The following is a 16,534-nucleotide window of genomic DNA, read 5'->3' on the forward strand; positions in this document are numbered from 1 at the left end:
ATTTCAATCGAAGTGTTATGATTCTAGCTTTTCTCTTCTGTTTGATTGTGGAATTTGTTTATTACAAACTAAGTAGACATTCTTAATTTGCATTCATGAGCTTATCTTAAAAGCGACACCTTTCTTCTGCCTGTTGCGTCGGCACCATAAAACGCGACATCCTCCCATGTGACCACAAGCATCCAAGTCGCTTCAAAGTTTGAAAGCTCGGGGAAAACACTTCTTATTTTGTTTGTTCCTCTATGAAGTAGGTTTGGCAAGACTGACTGACGGTACCAAACAGTTCCCCCTTTCCTTGTATCAATGTCAGTCCAGAAGGGTGCTATGATATGATGAGAACCAGTAATGGGGAAAGCCTCCGACGTGTACTGACTTAGAGGGTTGACAAACGAAACATCACCATTGTTATTGACCTGTAAGAGGAAAAACTATATAACACAATGGGATACATTTTCCACAATGCTGTGCGAGATATTTCCCCTTGCATATAAAGGACGCGCAGCACACTGCAGTCTTCAGTTGCCGGTGTCATACAAGTATAGCTTTTTGCTAGCGCCCTCGGGCGATAGCATATATACGTTAGTGTTTTTGCAGCTAATGCGCATGCTTGGGGGCCATAGTGTGGCATTCTAGAATTTATATAGTAGTCTCGAATTTTATTTTACAGTTAAATCCCTGATGATGAAAACTTTTTACACAAGTAATAAAAATATGTTAAAATAATTTACAAGTAGCTATTTGATTTTTATTTTGCAGGCAAATTATATAATACACGGGTTCCATAGATTGATGTTGTAACATGTATTTTGCCCCCCCCCCCCCCGCCACTTGTTGATCACCCGTTTTGTAGTCCCCAAAACGAGTGATCGATGAGTTGCGTGGGGCGGGGATCGGACTAAGTTAGAAGTAACCTGAAATGTATTAATTTGTTTTAAATGATAAAATCATTGATAACGCTTATACATTTGTAATGTTTTGAATACCAAGCTGGACATTTGGATATTAAGAACCGGGTCAAAGATTTAAAACACTGTTTTGGGTAATATACAAATATTAACTCCCAGTGATCGTTTCACTTAGGTACTTGGCTTTCTATTCTTTGTATTACATCAAATGTAGGCTAATATTATATACACTATCTTTCTATCGCGTTTGCAATACCGATAAATGAAATTCCCAGACATCGCTTGCAGAAAATAAAGGTCTTAAAAAATCTATAAATTCTAAGTAATGTAAATTACTGTGATAGAAATTTTATAATTAATCAAACATTTCTTATGACCTCTACTTGCATAGTAGATAATAAATACGGCGCTAGCACCCTGATCTTTTTTTTTTTTTAAAAAGATAAGCTTGTTAAAAATAGCTTGCCGTCTTTAGCAACGAATTTTAAGAGTGAACTTGAATTATCTCCTTGTCTTTAGTATTGGAATGCCATGCATTGGATAGCATTACAAAATCAGTATCCTGAGTCCCATTGTATAAGATTTTCTTCACAAGCATAACCTTCAATATGAATGGTATTGGTACCACTCAAAAACCATTGTTTTAACCATATCAACACTGATTAAAGCTTCTATATGAAAACAAAAGGAAATTTTCATTGCGTTCAAAAACTAGTAATGAAACAAAGTAAACAGGTCTAAATTGCTCAAATTTTCGTAAAAATTATTCTTGCACAAGTAGTGCAACTGTGTTAGAAATGAACATGGATAAAAACATGAAAATATTGTAATAGTTTAGCCACATGTCATATCATAACGCACCGGTATATAAAGTTTGATGGAAAAGATGAATAATTGTTATTAGATTTGAGTAAATGTAAAGAAATGAAAATTTGTCCTAAAAGAATAGAATAATTTTACCGCTGAAGTGTAGAAATGATGCAATTTAAGCTTAAAGTTAACCTGATACGAATAGTCTAAATACAGTTAGAGTGATTAAAAGCAACATACCGTGTAATGATATCATATAAATGCCTTGTAATAGTTGCTTGTCAATTTAATTATAAATTGCAATTTTCTTTTGTTCGTTTTGTCATTTTTTGAAAGATTGAAAATCTTGTTAAATTGTTACTTCGTACGTAAATAAGATCACAGAAAGATTATCTCCCTAATGTAGAACGATATATTAACCATGTAATGGAGATTGGAAAAAAATGTAACATCATGCATTTTCTACCAATCACAACAGAGAGGAAGTGTACTTCCAAAGACTGTAAAACACTTCTGTATATTGTCTTCCTCATGAATGCGTAGCAGTAACAATGAATCTTAATAAATATAATAAGTGTATTTCAACGACTGGGAAATCCGATAGAAATGAAAGCAGATTTCAAATTAAAAAAAAATTTTGGTTTTGAAAATGTATGAGGGTATAAACTTCATCGCTTCACGTTTCATGAAGAGCTAATGTCTGTCCCAATATTTTCCACAGAGCACTGCAGCTGATGGTTTACTTACTTTTTATGATTATTTTCGGTATTCATTTTCCCTTTCATATCTTACTACGGAAATTATACTTACATACAAAGAGCGATGAATGTCTCCAAAAAACGGAAACGGGACCGGTATAGGAATACTGGAGGAATAGCTGTCATCATTGATCGGAAGTGACACGTCACCATGTGACCGTCCATACGGAAAGAACTGGAGCAGAGGAAGAGTGTGAACAACACCAGAAAACAAGGAAAGCAGCAAAATTATCATAATTTATACTATTAATCAGTTGTATGTAGATATAGACTGTCGGTTATTTCAGTTACTGTGAAGACACAGGTGTATGCCAAGAAACTCGAAAGAACCACAGTACGTGTTATCAAGTGGACGCCTCCTGGACGAGCTCCTGTTTGTTACTGTTTTATATTGCGGTGAAGAGGAAGTTTTGTATTCAAATCGATAAAAAGTGACTAATACAGTATTTAAAACTGTTGTCAGTTGCTTAACAACAGGGCTGTGATATATGCGTAACTTTTAATATCTTAGATAAATCTGCCATAACCACAAGGGTTCAAAGTCACTCTACAATACATGTACATTCATTCCACAGAAAATCTATCTACCAAAAACGAAACGTCATCTGCCGCAATGAGAAATGTGTTATCTGTGTCTCACCGTAATATGATACTCACTTTTGTTGTATCTCAATTGTCATGTGATATATTCACTTTCGTTGTAGCTCTGTTTAACCTGTCTTGTGACATATACACCAGTGGTTTGACTTATCTCACCTGTGGTGTAAAATGCACACCTTGTAGCTGTATCTAATCTGTCATGAAATATATTCACTACCTTATGTTTTAACTGAGTCTCCCCTGTCACCTAACCAATTTACAATTTTTTAAGCTGTGGCTCACCTGAAATATGAAACTCACCTTTGTGTTAGCTGTGTATAACCTATCATGTGAAATATTTACTTATGTTTTAGCTGTGTATAACCTATCATGTAAAATATGTACCTATGTTTTAGCTGTGTATAACCTATCATGTAAAATATTTACCTATGTTTTAGCTGTGTATAGCCTATCATGAGATATAATTACTTTTGTTTTAGCTGTGTATAACCTATCATGAGATATATTTACCTTTGTGTTAGCTGTGTATTACCTATCATGTAGATATATTTACCTTTGTGTTAGCTGTGTATAACCTATCATATGATATATTTACCTTTGTGTTAGCTGTGTATTACCTATCATGTAGATATATTTACCTTTGTGTTAGCTGTGTATTACCTATCATATGATATATTTACCTTTGTGTTAGCTGTGTATTACCTATCATATGATATATTTACCTTTGTGTTAGCTGTGTATTACCTATCATATGATATATTTACCTTTGTGTTAGCTGTGTATTACCTATCATATGATATATTTACCTTTGTGTTAGCTGTGTATTACCTATCATATGATATATTTACCTTTGTGTTAGCTGTGTATTACCTATCATATGATATATTTACCTTTGTGTTAGCTGTGTATTACCTATCATGTAGATATATTTACCTTTGTGTTAGCTGTGTATTACCTATCATATAGATATATTTACCTTTGTGTTAGCTGTGTATTACCTATCATATGATATATTTACCTTTGTGTTAGCTGTGTATTACCTATCATGTAGATATATTTACCTTTGTGTTAGCTGTGTATAACCTATCATATGATATATTTACCTTTGTGTTAGCTGTGTATAACCTATCATGTAAAATATTTACCTTTGTGTTAGCTGTGTATTACCTATCATATGATATATTTACCTTTGTGTTAGCTGTGTATTACCTATCATGTAGATATATTTACCTTTGTGTTAGCTGTGTATTACCTATCATGTAGATATATTTACCTTTGTGTTAGCTGTGTATTACCTATCATATGATATATTTACCTTTGTGTTAGCTGTGTATTACCTATCATATGATATATTTACCTTTGTGTATTACCTATCATATGATATATTTACCTTTGTGTTAACTGTGTATTACCTATCATGTAGATATATTTACCTTTGTGTTAGCTGTGTATTACCTATCATGTAGATATATTTACCTTTGTGTTAGCTGTGTATTACCTATCATATGATATATTTACCTTTGTGTTAGCTGTGTATTACCTATCATATGATATATTTACCTTTGTGTTAGCTGTGTATTACCTATCATGTAGATATATTTACCTTTGTGTTAGCTGTGTATTACCTATCATGTAGATATATTTACCTTTGTGTTAGCTGTGTATTACCTATCATATGATATATTTACCTTTGTGTTAGCTGTGTATTACCTATCATGTAGATATATTTACCTTTGTGTTAGCTGTGTATAACCTATCATATGATATATTTACCTTTGTGTTAGCTGTGTATAACCTATCATGTAAAATATTTACCTTTGTGTTAGCTGTGTATTACCTATCATATGATATATTTACCTTTGTGTTAGCTGTGTATAACCTATCATGTAGATATATTTACCTTTGTGTTAGCTGTGTATTACCTATCATGTAGATTTGTATATTGGTGGGACGGAAGGATCCAATTGATTCCTAAACGTTATAGTGGGTCCAAGAGAGGTGGAGGATGTAAAATAGCTTGTGAACACTTCTCCGATTTAGCTTATCTGATAATTTTAAACTTTGTACAATTAATGCTTTATTGCCATTTGCAGATGTGCATATTGCTGGGACAGGAGGATCCAATTATTTTCCTAAAAGTTATAGTGGATGTGAGGGGTGAAGGGTGTAAAATAGTTTGTGAACACTCCTCCTATGTGGCTTATCGGAGTTCATAAAGTCAATGTTCCGGCTCATGCTTTCTCCTCCATACCATTCAGTACATTAAGGCGAGGAGGTTTCATTTGGAGCACTTCCAATTTGGGGAACTGGGGATACATTTATTTTTCATAAAAACAACCCCTAGGTTATTAATGAAATTATACGGACATCGTGCAATTAAACACCACGCATATGGTTTGCAAAGAAAACACGTAATTAACACGCGGAAATGTTCACGTTTAACGCATTCATTTTTACCTTAGCTACGTCTCACTTGTAATATAATCTATTCACTATTCCGTAGCTGGGGCTGGTCGTGGTTGCTGAGTGGTAGGCTGTTCGCTTTGTAACCGGGAAGCCGTGAGTTCGTGCTTCAAACCTAAGACATAAATATAGTTAAAATCCACCTATGACGTCATTCTTTTGTTCGAACACTCCATTATTTTTCAGGAATGGAGAGTTCGGAAAGTAGGTCAACCTTTATACAAGTAGATATAAATGCATGCAACAAAAGAATGAAAAACGTAAGACATGATTAAAATTAAATTAAAATTTAGTTTTTATTAATGTTTACAGTGGATTTTAAGTGGGTCAATGTACTCGTATCACTCCATTCCTTAAAAGCAATGGACCTCGGCCCCTTCGGGGCCTCGGTCCATTACTTTTAAGGAATGGAGCGATACGAGTACATTAACCCTTACGTAATGATTGCACCTTCGCCAAACGCTCGATATAGCTACATTTAGAAGTGAGAATCACAGGTCTTTCATTTCATTTCATATATTCCCTCAAACCATTCACAATGGTACATGAGGTACATTAATATAATTTTATAATTATAAAAAAAAAAATCAAATATGACCGTAAAGATGGAGGTCCTGTGTCGCTACAGGCGTTGGCACGTTAAAAATCCTCACTGCTACGACCATAAGCGCTAAGTATATATAGGCCTAGATTTGTTGTACTTCACCTAGAACTGGTGGCGTGTCAATATGAGTGAGATTTTACTTGACGTGCGATCTATTTACTTTTATTTTAGCTGCGCGTCACTCGGCATGTGATGCTTTAACCAGTGTATATATACCTGTCATGTAAGATACAGTATCTTGGAAAACTGACTGGCTTATTTAAATTTGTAGGTTTGGCAATTTTTTTTTTACAGTAATTTAATTTCTTTTACAAGTTTAGGGTAATAATCATTGACATTTTTTAGGTACAAGTGAAATGCGTTAGCTACCTTAAAAGTACAATATTCAACTAGACCGGAGGGCGAATATTATATTTCAAGGAGTATAAACATCGTATTGGCCGAGAAATTGTCAATTTACTCGACTGAATAATTAAAAACAGAAACAGAGCTAACGAAATTATACTTGTTCGGCCACTTTTGTCATGACTAGACTACAGTCATTAGAGTTTGTTTGTCTCTGTCTGTTATAACAAAATAATTCAAAATATCAAAACTGGCTACTAAAATATGTAGAGTTTACCAAGCGATACATGTACCTGATTGGTCATCTTTATATCGGGTTCGATGTTACAATAATTTAACAATAGTTACTCCAGTTTGTGATAGATGTCAAAATAGACGAAAGTGATTTGAGACTCGAGTTTTTTTTATGGCTGAATAATTTAAGATATCAAAACCGGTCACTAAAGCATGTGGAATATCTGATCAATTATCTTTAGATCGAGTTCGGTGTACAACTATAATTCAACAATAGCCTCTGTACGTGTGATCATTTATTTTCAAGCTATAGTGCAAGACTCTCGAAATTAGTAGACACGTCAATTTTCATTTATTGACCAAAAATTGATAAGAAAGTGTATCAATTTTCAAATTTCCATTATTTTGACCCGATGTTGAAGGATTCACCTCGAAAGCACATTCAGTTGAGTATGATGGTCTATTTTTCCTATAGGTTGATGGATTTGAGCCTATCGGAAAGCACTGAATTATTAGATCATATACGTATCGGATATTTAATTTGATTTTCTTCATTAGACGAGATTGGGATAGCTATTCCTGCCTGGACATATATATAATTCTTCCATAATTTTTATTGAATTTAGATGAAATCCGACAGGAATTTGATTTCTTCCTTAAACATAGAAATACCCCCCCCCCCCTTCCCAATATTACATCATTGAAACTTCTGGACTTGAAGTGATTAAGACTTCCCGTTTAAATTTCATTCGCTGATTTAATTCTGGCAATAGTTATGTTTTTGGCATTACATAATGTAGAATGCAAAGCGTTTCTTTAACATGCTTATATCACAAGTCTTACGTAATGTAGTATTATCATACCAAGTTTAAAAAAAAATATCAAAATCCACCAATTTACCTCTATGAAAGCCTGATTAAGTGTACATTAAGGTATCAATGAGGTTATGAAATTAATTTTCCTTTCTGACATTTCCTCTAATGGAATGTGCACCAAATCGATCCTTGTAATCTAATCGCTAACCTGTAAAATTAATCTGAATATTATTAGCCGTGAATGTAAACCATGTACGTAAAACTTTTTTTTGTGTGTGGGTAAAACACTCATGACTTATTACTTTAACTCTTTATGGAACTTGATTTCATATAAGCTTATTGTTTTTATAGTCACAACAGAAATCGGTTGTACTGCATGGTTTCCATTTTTTAGTCCAGATTAACCTTAAAACGTTTTAGTTAGACAGTATGTCAATTCATTTAATTTGTCGATAGTTCTAAATTAAACATTAAGAGAAAGTTAATTAAGAGATAAATTTCATAAAAATACAAGAGTTTATTAACTGCGACCCTTCATGTCGGCCAATTTTTTTTTAATGAAACACGTTAACGCTTTATGAAAATATGTGGTTTAGGGGCGTCGGCAAGTATTTGACATTGTAGAGGCGAACTGGATCGAAAGGGGGCCTAACTAACGTGTTTTCACTTTTAAAATTTCAGTTTTCCACCTGAATCTTGGTATATTTTCCCCATTCTGTCAATGTCTTAAAGAAAGCACCTGATAAAAAAGAGTTCTTATACTTTTAAGCCAAATCTTTTGTCTGGAAAAAAAATTAAGATAAAAAAATATAATTTTCACAAATATCGCGTTTAGTGTAATTAATGTACCTGAACCGATGATTTCAATGTATGTAATACATTAAAATTTGTTTCCTTTTAACATATATTAGAGAAGATATCTTTTAGAAATATTTTAATGATGATGATGATGATGATGATGAGAGAGAGAGAGAGAGAGAGAGAGAGAGAGAGAGAGAGAGAGAGAGAGAGAATAAATATATCAAAAGGCTGTTTCAATACTTCTCATTACCAGTTCGTTGGAGTTATCGCACTTTGATGACTCTTGTGCGTCATTGGGAAGAAATTGCACAAATCTCGCGAGCAAGTGCGAGATTACTGGGACATAAACGGAACGAAACCTACATAGCACCCCACCCCCTTTTTTAAGAGTTAAAATACATGGTGTATTTTTAAATAAAATTACCATTAGTCAAACTGCATTTTTCAAATATTCTAACACGATCTTATTAAAGATGTTGCATGTTTTTTAATTAAACTCCACCACACCTATTTAAAAAATTCCAAACAACGATGTTCTCTGGACATCCAAGTCCATGAATATTTTGTAATTTTCAAATTAGCTTAGATGCAGTTTGGAAACGCATTAGGTGTGTTAATTAGTGTTATAAACGTCTTTAAAAAATGCAGTGTGGCACATACATGTATACAACTTGTTTTAAAATATGGAGATTTCCGGGGGGGGGGGGGGGGGTACGATTACAAAGTCCATGCCATATGAACCTGTCCTAATTGTATGATAAAATAGAATATCTTCATAGTCTGACAGAATAACTTTAAAAACATATTAATCACATTAATTACAAGAAAATTTCTTGTGTTGGATGTGCATATAGGTTTTCCCCCTCACAGTTCTTGCGATTGATGCTTTATATCGGCACGGTCAGATTTGGCAAATTTAGTAGCTTCTCTCCCTCATATATAGTTTAATAAGATCGTCTGTTTTCTTTTAAGAATAATCAATTCCTAAATTTGACTTTAGAATTTTAATCAGTGTTGTGGTTTGCAGTCGGTTATAATATGTATTCGATACCATGATTCATATTACGTATGCCTAAGTAATGTATTTACATTATGTTGTCCCGGTAGCACAACATTACGCGCCTTTAATTTGAAGAGCTCCACTAATGGAAATGATAAGTATTGAATAAAAGGTTCCATCCATTCCAGGTTGTGTCAAATTTTTATAGAAGATGTATTTCAAGGTCTCGTAGTTCTTTATTCAAATTTTGATATAAAATAATCCATGCATTGGTAAGTTAAAATCAATAATAACCCCCCCCCCCAAAAAAAAAACCCCAAAAAAAGAAAGAAAAAAAAAAAAAAAGAACCAAACACATGGTCATCGTCTTTGATTTTCCGCGGGGATGTTTCAAAAATAGGCTATGAAAATTCGTAATTACAAAGGAAATAACGGGAAATTTCCCTTGTACTATATAAAAGTTAAATTTAAAATTAAATGTCTACAATAGAGTTTTAATCTGAACCAGAAAACGATTTTAAAAAAGACAATAAGCTTCTGAATTATGAAGAAACAAATATGGGTCATCAGCAAATATTTTTTAGGGGAGCATGTTAAAGACGACTTTTGGCCAGTTTTCAAGGACAATGCCATTATAGAAGAAATGGATAAATTCTTTAATTGTGGTTTTATACTTTTCCTTTATGCTAAATAATCATATGGATTAGGAAAATGCTAATCAATCATATATAAACATGGAGTCATTGTACAATATTCCAGGGATGGTGTCAAAATATGTGATCTATGATCTGTTACAAACTCAATGATCCCGATATAGAGCTCATTATTGCAGCTTGAGACAACGGATTTATATGTAATATGCACATTTTATTTTTCATTTTCACATTTTTACCCTTTCTAAATGAATTAAACTTCAAATATCTGAATAAAAGCATGCATATTTTGTATTGATAGGAGACCAAGTACATGTAGTTTTCGGACAGTTTCAAGATAGGATATAACATTTTTCTGATGATTTTTTAAGAAACAAAATTGAATTTTATTCCTTAAACATTTTTATGAGTTAAGAGTAGTATAAATTTATTTCAATATAGGAATTCTGACAATTCACGTACATGTACTTGTATTGAATGTAAATGAATATACATGTGTAGGTTATACGTGGTAATGTGTATTAGCAACTTCAAGAAATAAACAGCATTACTATACCCTAGTGTATTTTTCTCTATTTAGATAGATGACGATAAGCCGACTATTTTTGCGAAAATACACGTACCTCTGCCGTGTGATCGGTTCTGTGCTATCTACTCTAGGGATGATAGTCTTCAAACTATTCAACGACAGCATTGATTTCTCGGCACTGCGACATCAAATACAAAGTCCAGTGTGTAATCGGCATGCAATCCTCGGGTGATTCCGTCCGTCACGCTTTGCTACACTTCACATACGTAGAGTTAGCGTGATAACTATAGTTTAGTGCTAGGGTTTAGTTTACGCATGTCTAGTCAACTAGTGCACGCGAACTAAGTTTAGTTTAGTTCAGAAATAACAATATGCCGGGCTGTCTGCAACAAATCAGTTGTAGAATTGTCAGTTTTGCAATGTAGTTTTCGATGATGGCGTTGAAGAATCACAGATGTACCAACATAAATCTACTAGCTACAGCTTGTTTCTCGATAACCATGTTTTTCGGGATCGAAAATTTTCCCAAAGTTATGAATCATTTAATTTAGAATGGTTTTTATTACATTTATTACGCTTTGCTTTCCAAGTGGAGAACGACTGACTTCGATTGTTGCATTTACCATGCTTTGGGTAGGAGTAAATTGTAACGCATGGACTTCAATGAGTAAAATCGACTAAAATGACTAAAAACATGCACCTCTTTGTGATCTGCTAACATGCTCAAACTACTTTTCATTGGATCACGCGCTCGTCCTTTTCCGTCACCGGTTACGGAAATAGCCGAGTTACGATTGCAGCTGCGTATTCAAGTCACAACTATAGCAACTGCTCACTATGTATGACGGAGCGATTTGCTTCGTTGTCGGAAGAGGGTTTATTCTGCTTTGATGTAATAAAATACCTACACGTATCTAATGTCATTTATCATTATTTAGATAAATGCCTTTAATCCATGGGCAGGCGCGACAACTCCTGCGACCTTGTCCAACTCCAAACGTTTTGGCGATCATATGTTTAATAATATTTTATAGCATGTAATCAAGCCTGTACTGACACTGATCGTCTGCAGTATTGTCCGACCATTATACAATTTTCCTAGCAGAAGATATTTGGAATAGAAATCCATCACATCGACATTATGCCGCCCAAGAAACGACGCGGAGCTACTGTTAACAGCAAAACGAAGAGCCGTAAAACGTATGGTACAGGGGTTATAACCCGAAACGGAGGTGAAACGGCGAGGTCAACAAAAACAAAGACTGCGGGTCAAAATCTGACCCCTATAATGATAGACCTTCATGATGAGCCCCCCCCCCCCCCCCCCCCCCCCCGTGGTCACCAGTTTCGCGCCCGAGCCAATTCCCCAGGGTATCGGTGCTGTATGTGAAACTCAAGCGGGCCCAAAGGGGACAGGGTCTACAGGTAACCATGTTATCAACTTCGTTGGTCATGATTCTATGTATCACTATAATCAGTCAGGCAAAAATCATGAAACATTAACAGGCTTACCGTTTGGTGAACGGGTTCATGTCAGTCGGTCAAATGCCGAGTTAAGCATATTTGACTCAGTAGGATTTCATGTACCTCCGGCCATTAAATCTAAAATTTGGGCAGGGCAGTACATTGATTTGCCCCTCCTTTTGAAGCAAGCCCGCGACTTGTGCACTGACCACCATGGGGAGCTTGTTATCAAGGATGGGCAAATCATGATTGAAAAGCAGCAGCTTAAAACTATAACCAACATTCATACTTGGACAACAGCTTTTATTATTTACATGTCTATTTATTTAGAGAAGTTCTCAGACAGGAGTCAGGAACTGTTAAAATACATGCACAACATTGGCCTCGCAGCTAGCAGAGTGGGCCATGCTGGTTGGTCCAAGTATGACGAGCAATATCGCCTTAAAAAGAGCGGTACCCATCTTCATCATGGGGGGTTGTGGATTCGGAATTATGGGTCATGTACATATCAGCCCCACAGCTTGAGCAGTCAACTCGGGTTACTGACAGGGATGCGGTCAACAATGGGAATAATTTTCCCTTTCGTAGCAATTTTAGACAAAAACAACAAATCACACAGGGACATAACACCCAGGGCGGGGGACAAGGGGCCAAATATAACCAAGTCTCCAACAAAATTTCAAAGCCAATGGGTATCTGCTATGCCTTCAACAGGGGCTCCTGTTCTTTCAACCCTTGTAAGTTTCGACACCGATGCACGGCCTGTGGCGGACCATACCCTCAAGCAAACTGTCCCCAGTAGTGGAATTCACCCAAATTTGTACAGCCAGCTTGGCGTATACCCCCATCAAATATCTTGAGTTATGTAATGCACTTTCATCATATCCTGTTATACCAGATTGAATTCAGATCATGCATGGTTTTAAATTTGGTTTTCCCCTGCATTATGCAGGTCCAAGGACACATAGGGAAGCCAGAAATTTGAAGTCGGAACGCTTAGCACCTATGATGGTAAAACAAAAGTTAGATAAGGAAGGTAGCTTGGGTAGAATGACAGCCCGTTTTGAGGCCATTCCTTTTCCTACTTTAAGACTTTCACCAGACGGACTTGTACCCAAAAAAGATAGAGACCAACGTTTGATTCATCATTTATCATATCCACAATCCGAGTCAGTCAATGACTTTATTGACCCAGATATTTGTACTGTCAAATATAGTAACGTAGATGAAGCAGTTCTTATGATCCAAAATTTAGGCCGGGGCACTTTTAGCTAAAGCTGACCTGAAAAGTGCTTTCCGTTTACTGCCCATCAACCCAGGTGACTTCGATCTACTTGGCATTAAATGTAATGGTCAATATTATTTATTACGCTCGCTTTCCAAGTGGAGAACGACTGACTTCGATTGTTGCATTTTACCATGCTTTGGGCAAGAGTAAATTATAACGCATGGACTTCAATGAGTAAAATCGACTAAAATGACTGAAAACATGCACCTCTTTGTGATTTTTGTCATAGTCCTCAAAATCTAATCTCTGCTAATATGATCAAACTACTTTTCACACTTTGTCCACCATCTTTGAACTTGACCGCTAGTACTGTACGTGATAGAATAGTAATTTTCGACCAGACTCGTTCACTTCTGGCAGACTAAAGCACGTTCTGGTGAACTATACTTTTACTTTTGTGACTATAGTTGGCACTCGAACTCCACCTGTGTGAGGTACGAGCTACGCAAGGAGTTCCGAATGAGCCCAGTGGCGTGAATTGGATCACGCGCTCGTCCTTTTCCCGTCACCGGTTACGGAAATAGCCGAGTAGTTACGATTGCAGCTGCGTATTCAACGTCACAACTATAGCAACTGTTCACTATGTATGACGGAGCGATTTGCTTCGTTGTCGGAAGAGGGTTTATTCTGCTTTGGTGTAATAAAACACCTACACGTATGTAATGAATAGGATGTAACCCGAGACAGAATCTGCTTTCGTGTAATAAAACACCTACAGGTATGTAATGAATAGGATGTAACCCGAGAGAGAATCTGCTTTAGTGTAATAAAACACCTACTCGTATTTAATGAATAGGATGTAACCTGAGAGAGAAATTTTGCCCTCTCCCCGGCTCTGCCTTGGGGAATAGTTCCTATCTCGTTCTGATAATATAAAGACGTCATCTTCCTCCTAGCCATTGCATAGGTATATGTATATTAAATTGGTCACAAAATTTTCAAAAGGGAAGGTTGGGCCAGTGGAGACCAAGGTATAGTTACACCATATGCTGTGTATAAATACTGCTCATCATGCAACTGTATATACTGCATTAGAGGTGTCTCAAGAGTTTGAAAGAGCTACATTGCATGATCTCTCCCTTTGTACTGAAACGAAAGGAGTTACAACCCTGTATTATTCCCTCTGTATCCATCAAGTTACTTAGCCTGATTACAGTAGTATATAAAAATCATACTTGATTTACAATAACTGTGCTCAATTAATGTTCTTCGGTTGTTGATTGATACAAATTTTAGTAATACTTTCGTGTCGTTTTACTGAATGGTCGAAAGTTTGTTAAACATAATTCTACTTTCTTATTGCTTGTGAACAGACTTTATCGGCAGTTTTCGGATATATACTAGCTTCAGTTGCATATCGTAAATCGCGATTGCGAATAAGAATATTCATAATGTAAACTATATTTTGAAGTAAACTTTTAATAACAAAAGTGTAGATTTTTTTTTATTTCGTTGTACATACCTATGACAGTTTGATTCATGGGTCCCGTGGGGATCCGGGTTAGAGTAAATCCTTAGTACCCCTTGCTTGTCGTGAGAGGGGACTACATAAATGGGACGGTCATTTGGATGAGACCGCAGAAACTGAGGCCCCGTGCCACGGCAGATGGCCCTGCTCAAAGCTGGGCCATAAGTGCCGAGCACAGACCTAAATTTTGCAGCCCTTTACCGGCAATGGTGAAGTCTCCATATGAGTGAAAATTTCTCGGGTGGGACGTTAAACAATATACACACAATCAATCGATTCATGGCTTATGCGCCGGAAGTTGACAAAACACGGACAATCACGGAACACGGAAATTACATACAAACACGGAATCTTGAATCACGGACAGATTTTTTAGTCACGCGGATACAAAAGTTACGGATATTCTATAAATTGTTTTTATTGAAGAATTTAAAAAAAATATATAACTTGTATAATGAAAAAAAATTAGTCTTCAGTCTGTAAATTGCTCATATTCATGATTTGATGAAACAATTACAGTGACGTCACAATGCACAGAGAATGTAAATTATGGATTCTTCTTGCTGAAACAACGCTAAGGAAATAAATTAACAGGTTGATTAATACTTGTTAATCTCACCAGTTTTTGTAATTGAAATTCAGGAATAAGTGTGACAAAGAAAAAATAAACCCTGAACAATTTGTTTTAGACAATGATTTTAACTAATTTTCAGTATTTTCCTTTAATTCATGTGGTCATACATTGCCACGGTAATACTTTTAAAAGATTTATTTAATGACTTACAACTCACAACGTAGAATCATCAAAGGTTCCAAACATCGATCGACCAATTAATTAGGCAATGAAAATTTTGTGGCAAATCCGCACTTTCAGCAATGAAGCATACTCAATCAATCAACGTACAGTCATACGTTACAGAGAGAAGGTTGGAAAATACAAAATACTACATATACAACATGTACAGGTTTAAATTTTTATATTACTATGCATAAGTGAAAAAAGATTATTTAAACAAATGAACTTTGTCACGAGACCAAGTTTTATCATAACGAGATTGTTGAAGCTACGTAAGGTCCACATTTTTCTTTACACAAAATATAAATTTACATAAACTTTTATCCAGTGCAAGATTTGTTGATGTAAAAGTTTGTGGAATTTTATAATATTTGGGTTCTTTGTTAAATTTTCAGGAAATAAAGATTTTCTGGCCGTTGTTATATTATGTTGTGTACATTAAAATGTAATGAGATTCGTCTCCTACTTTGTTTTGATTACATAAATAACAGAAACGTTGACTTCTAGGAGTATTGTTCCATCTTCCACACTTAATAGCTAGTTTAAAATGATTAAATTTACTTTTACATAAAACTAGTGCGTATTTTCGAGGTAAAATAATGTGATAATTTTCGAACATTAGAGAATCTTCGAAAAGTCTGTTATTCAAACATTTTGGAGAAGGATACATGTAAACACACTGTATCACTCCTTCACTCTTGAATAAATTGGTCTTTTAATATTCTTTTAACTTCCCGTTTCACCCAAATTAAATTATATAGAAATTCTGTTATCTTTTTGTTGTTGTTTATGATATGACTATAGAAGTATAATTTAAAACACTGAAACCGGCTACTAAGGGTTGTAGAACATACACAACGATACCTGATCATATTTAAATCGGGTTCAATGTTACCAATATTCGAAAATTGTTATTCCAGTTCGTAATGAAAGTCACTAAATTTTCACAATCTCGAAAGTAAGAAGTGAGTTTTCATTGAGTGACCAAAAGATGATAACCA

At 35.1% G+C, this 16,534-nt stretch overlaps 1 protein-coding gene across 1 annotated transcript in view; it reads right to left on the reverse strand.

Annotated features, from left to right (window-relative positions):
- Nucleotides 1-2,755, reverse strand: part of LOC125658672 (fibropellin-1-like) — a 28,488-nt gene extending 25,733 nt beyond the window's left edge. The window contains exons 1-2 of the mRNA XM_056150804.1: nucleotides 2,526-2,755; nucleotides 120-413 (exon numbers count right to left, since the gene is read on the reverse strand). Coding sequence (XP_056006779.1) covers nucleotides 120-413; nucleotides 2,526-2,708 — 477 coding nt within the window. The 5' untranslated portion in view covers nucleotides 2,709-2,755. The remainder of the gene's footprint in view (nucleotides 1-119; nucleotides 414-2,525) is intronic.
- Between the last annotated feature and the right edge of the window lie 13,779 nt (nucleotides 2,756-16,534).

The sequence above is a fragment of the Ostrea edulis genome, chromosome 9 (assembly GCF_947568905.1).
Source record: "Ostrea edulis chromosome 9, xbOstEdul1.1, whole genome shotgun sequence".
Classification (NCBI taxonomy): Eukaryota; Metazoa; Mollusca; class Bivalvia; order Ostreida; family Ostreidae; genus Ostrea; species Ostrea edulis.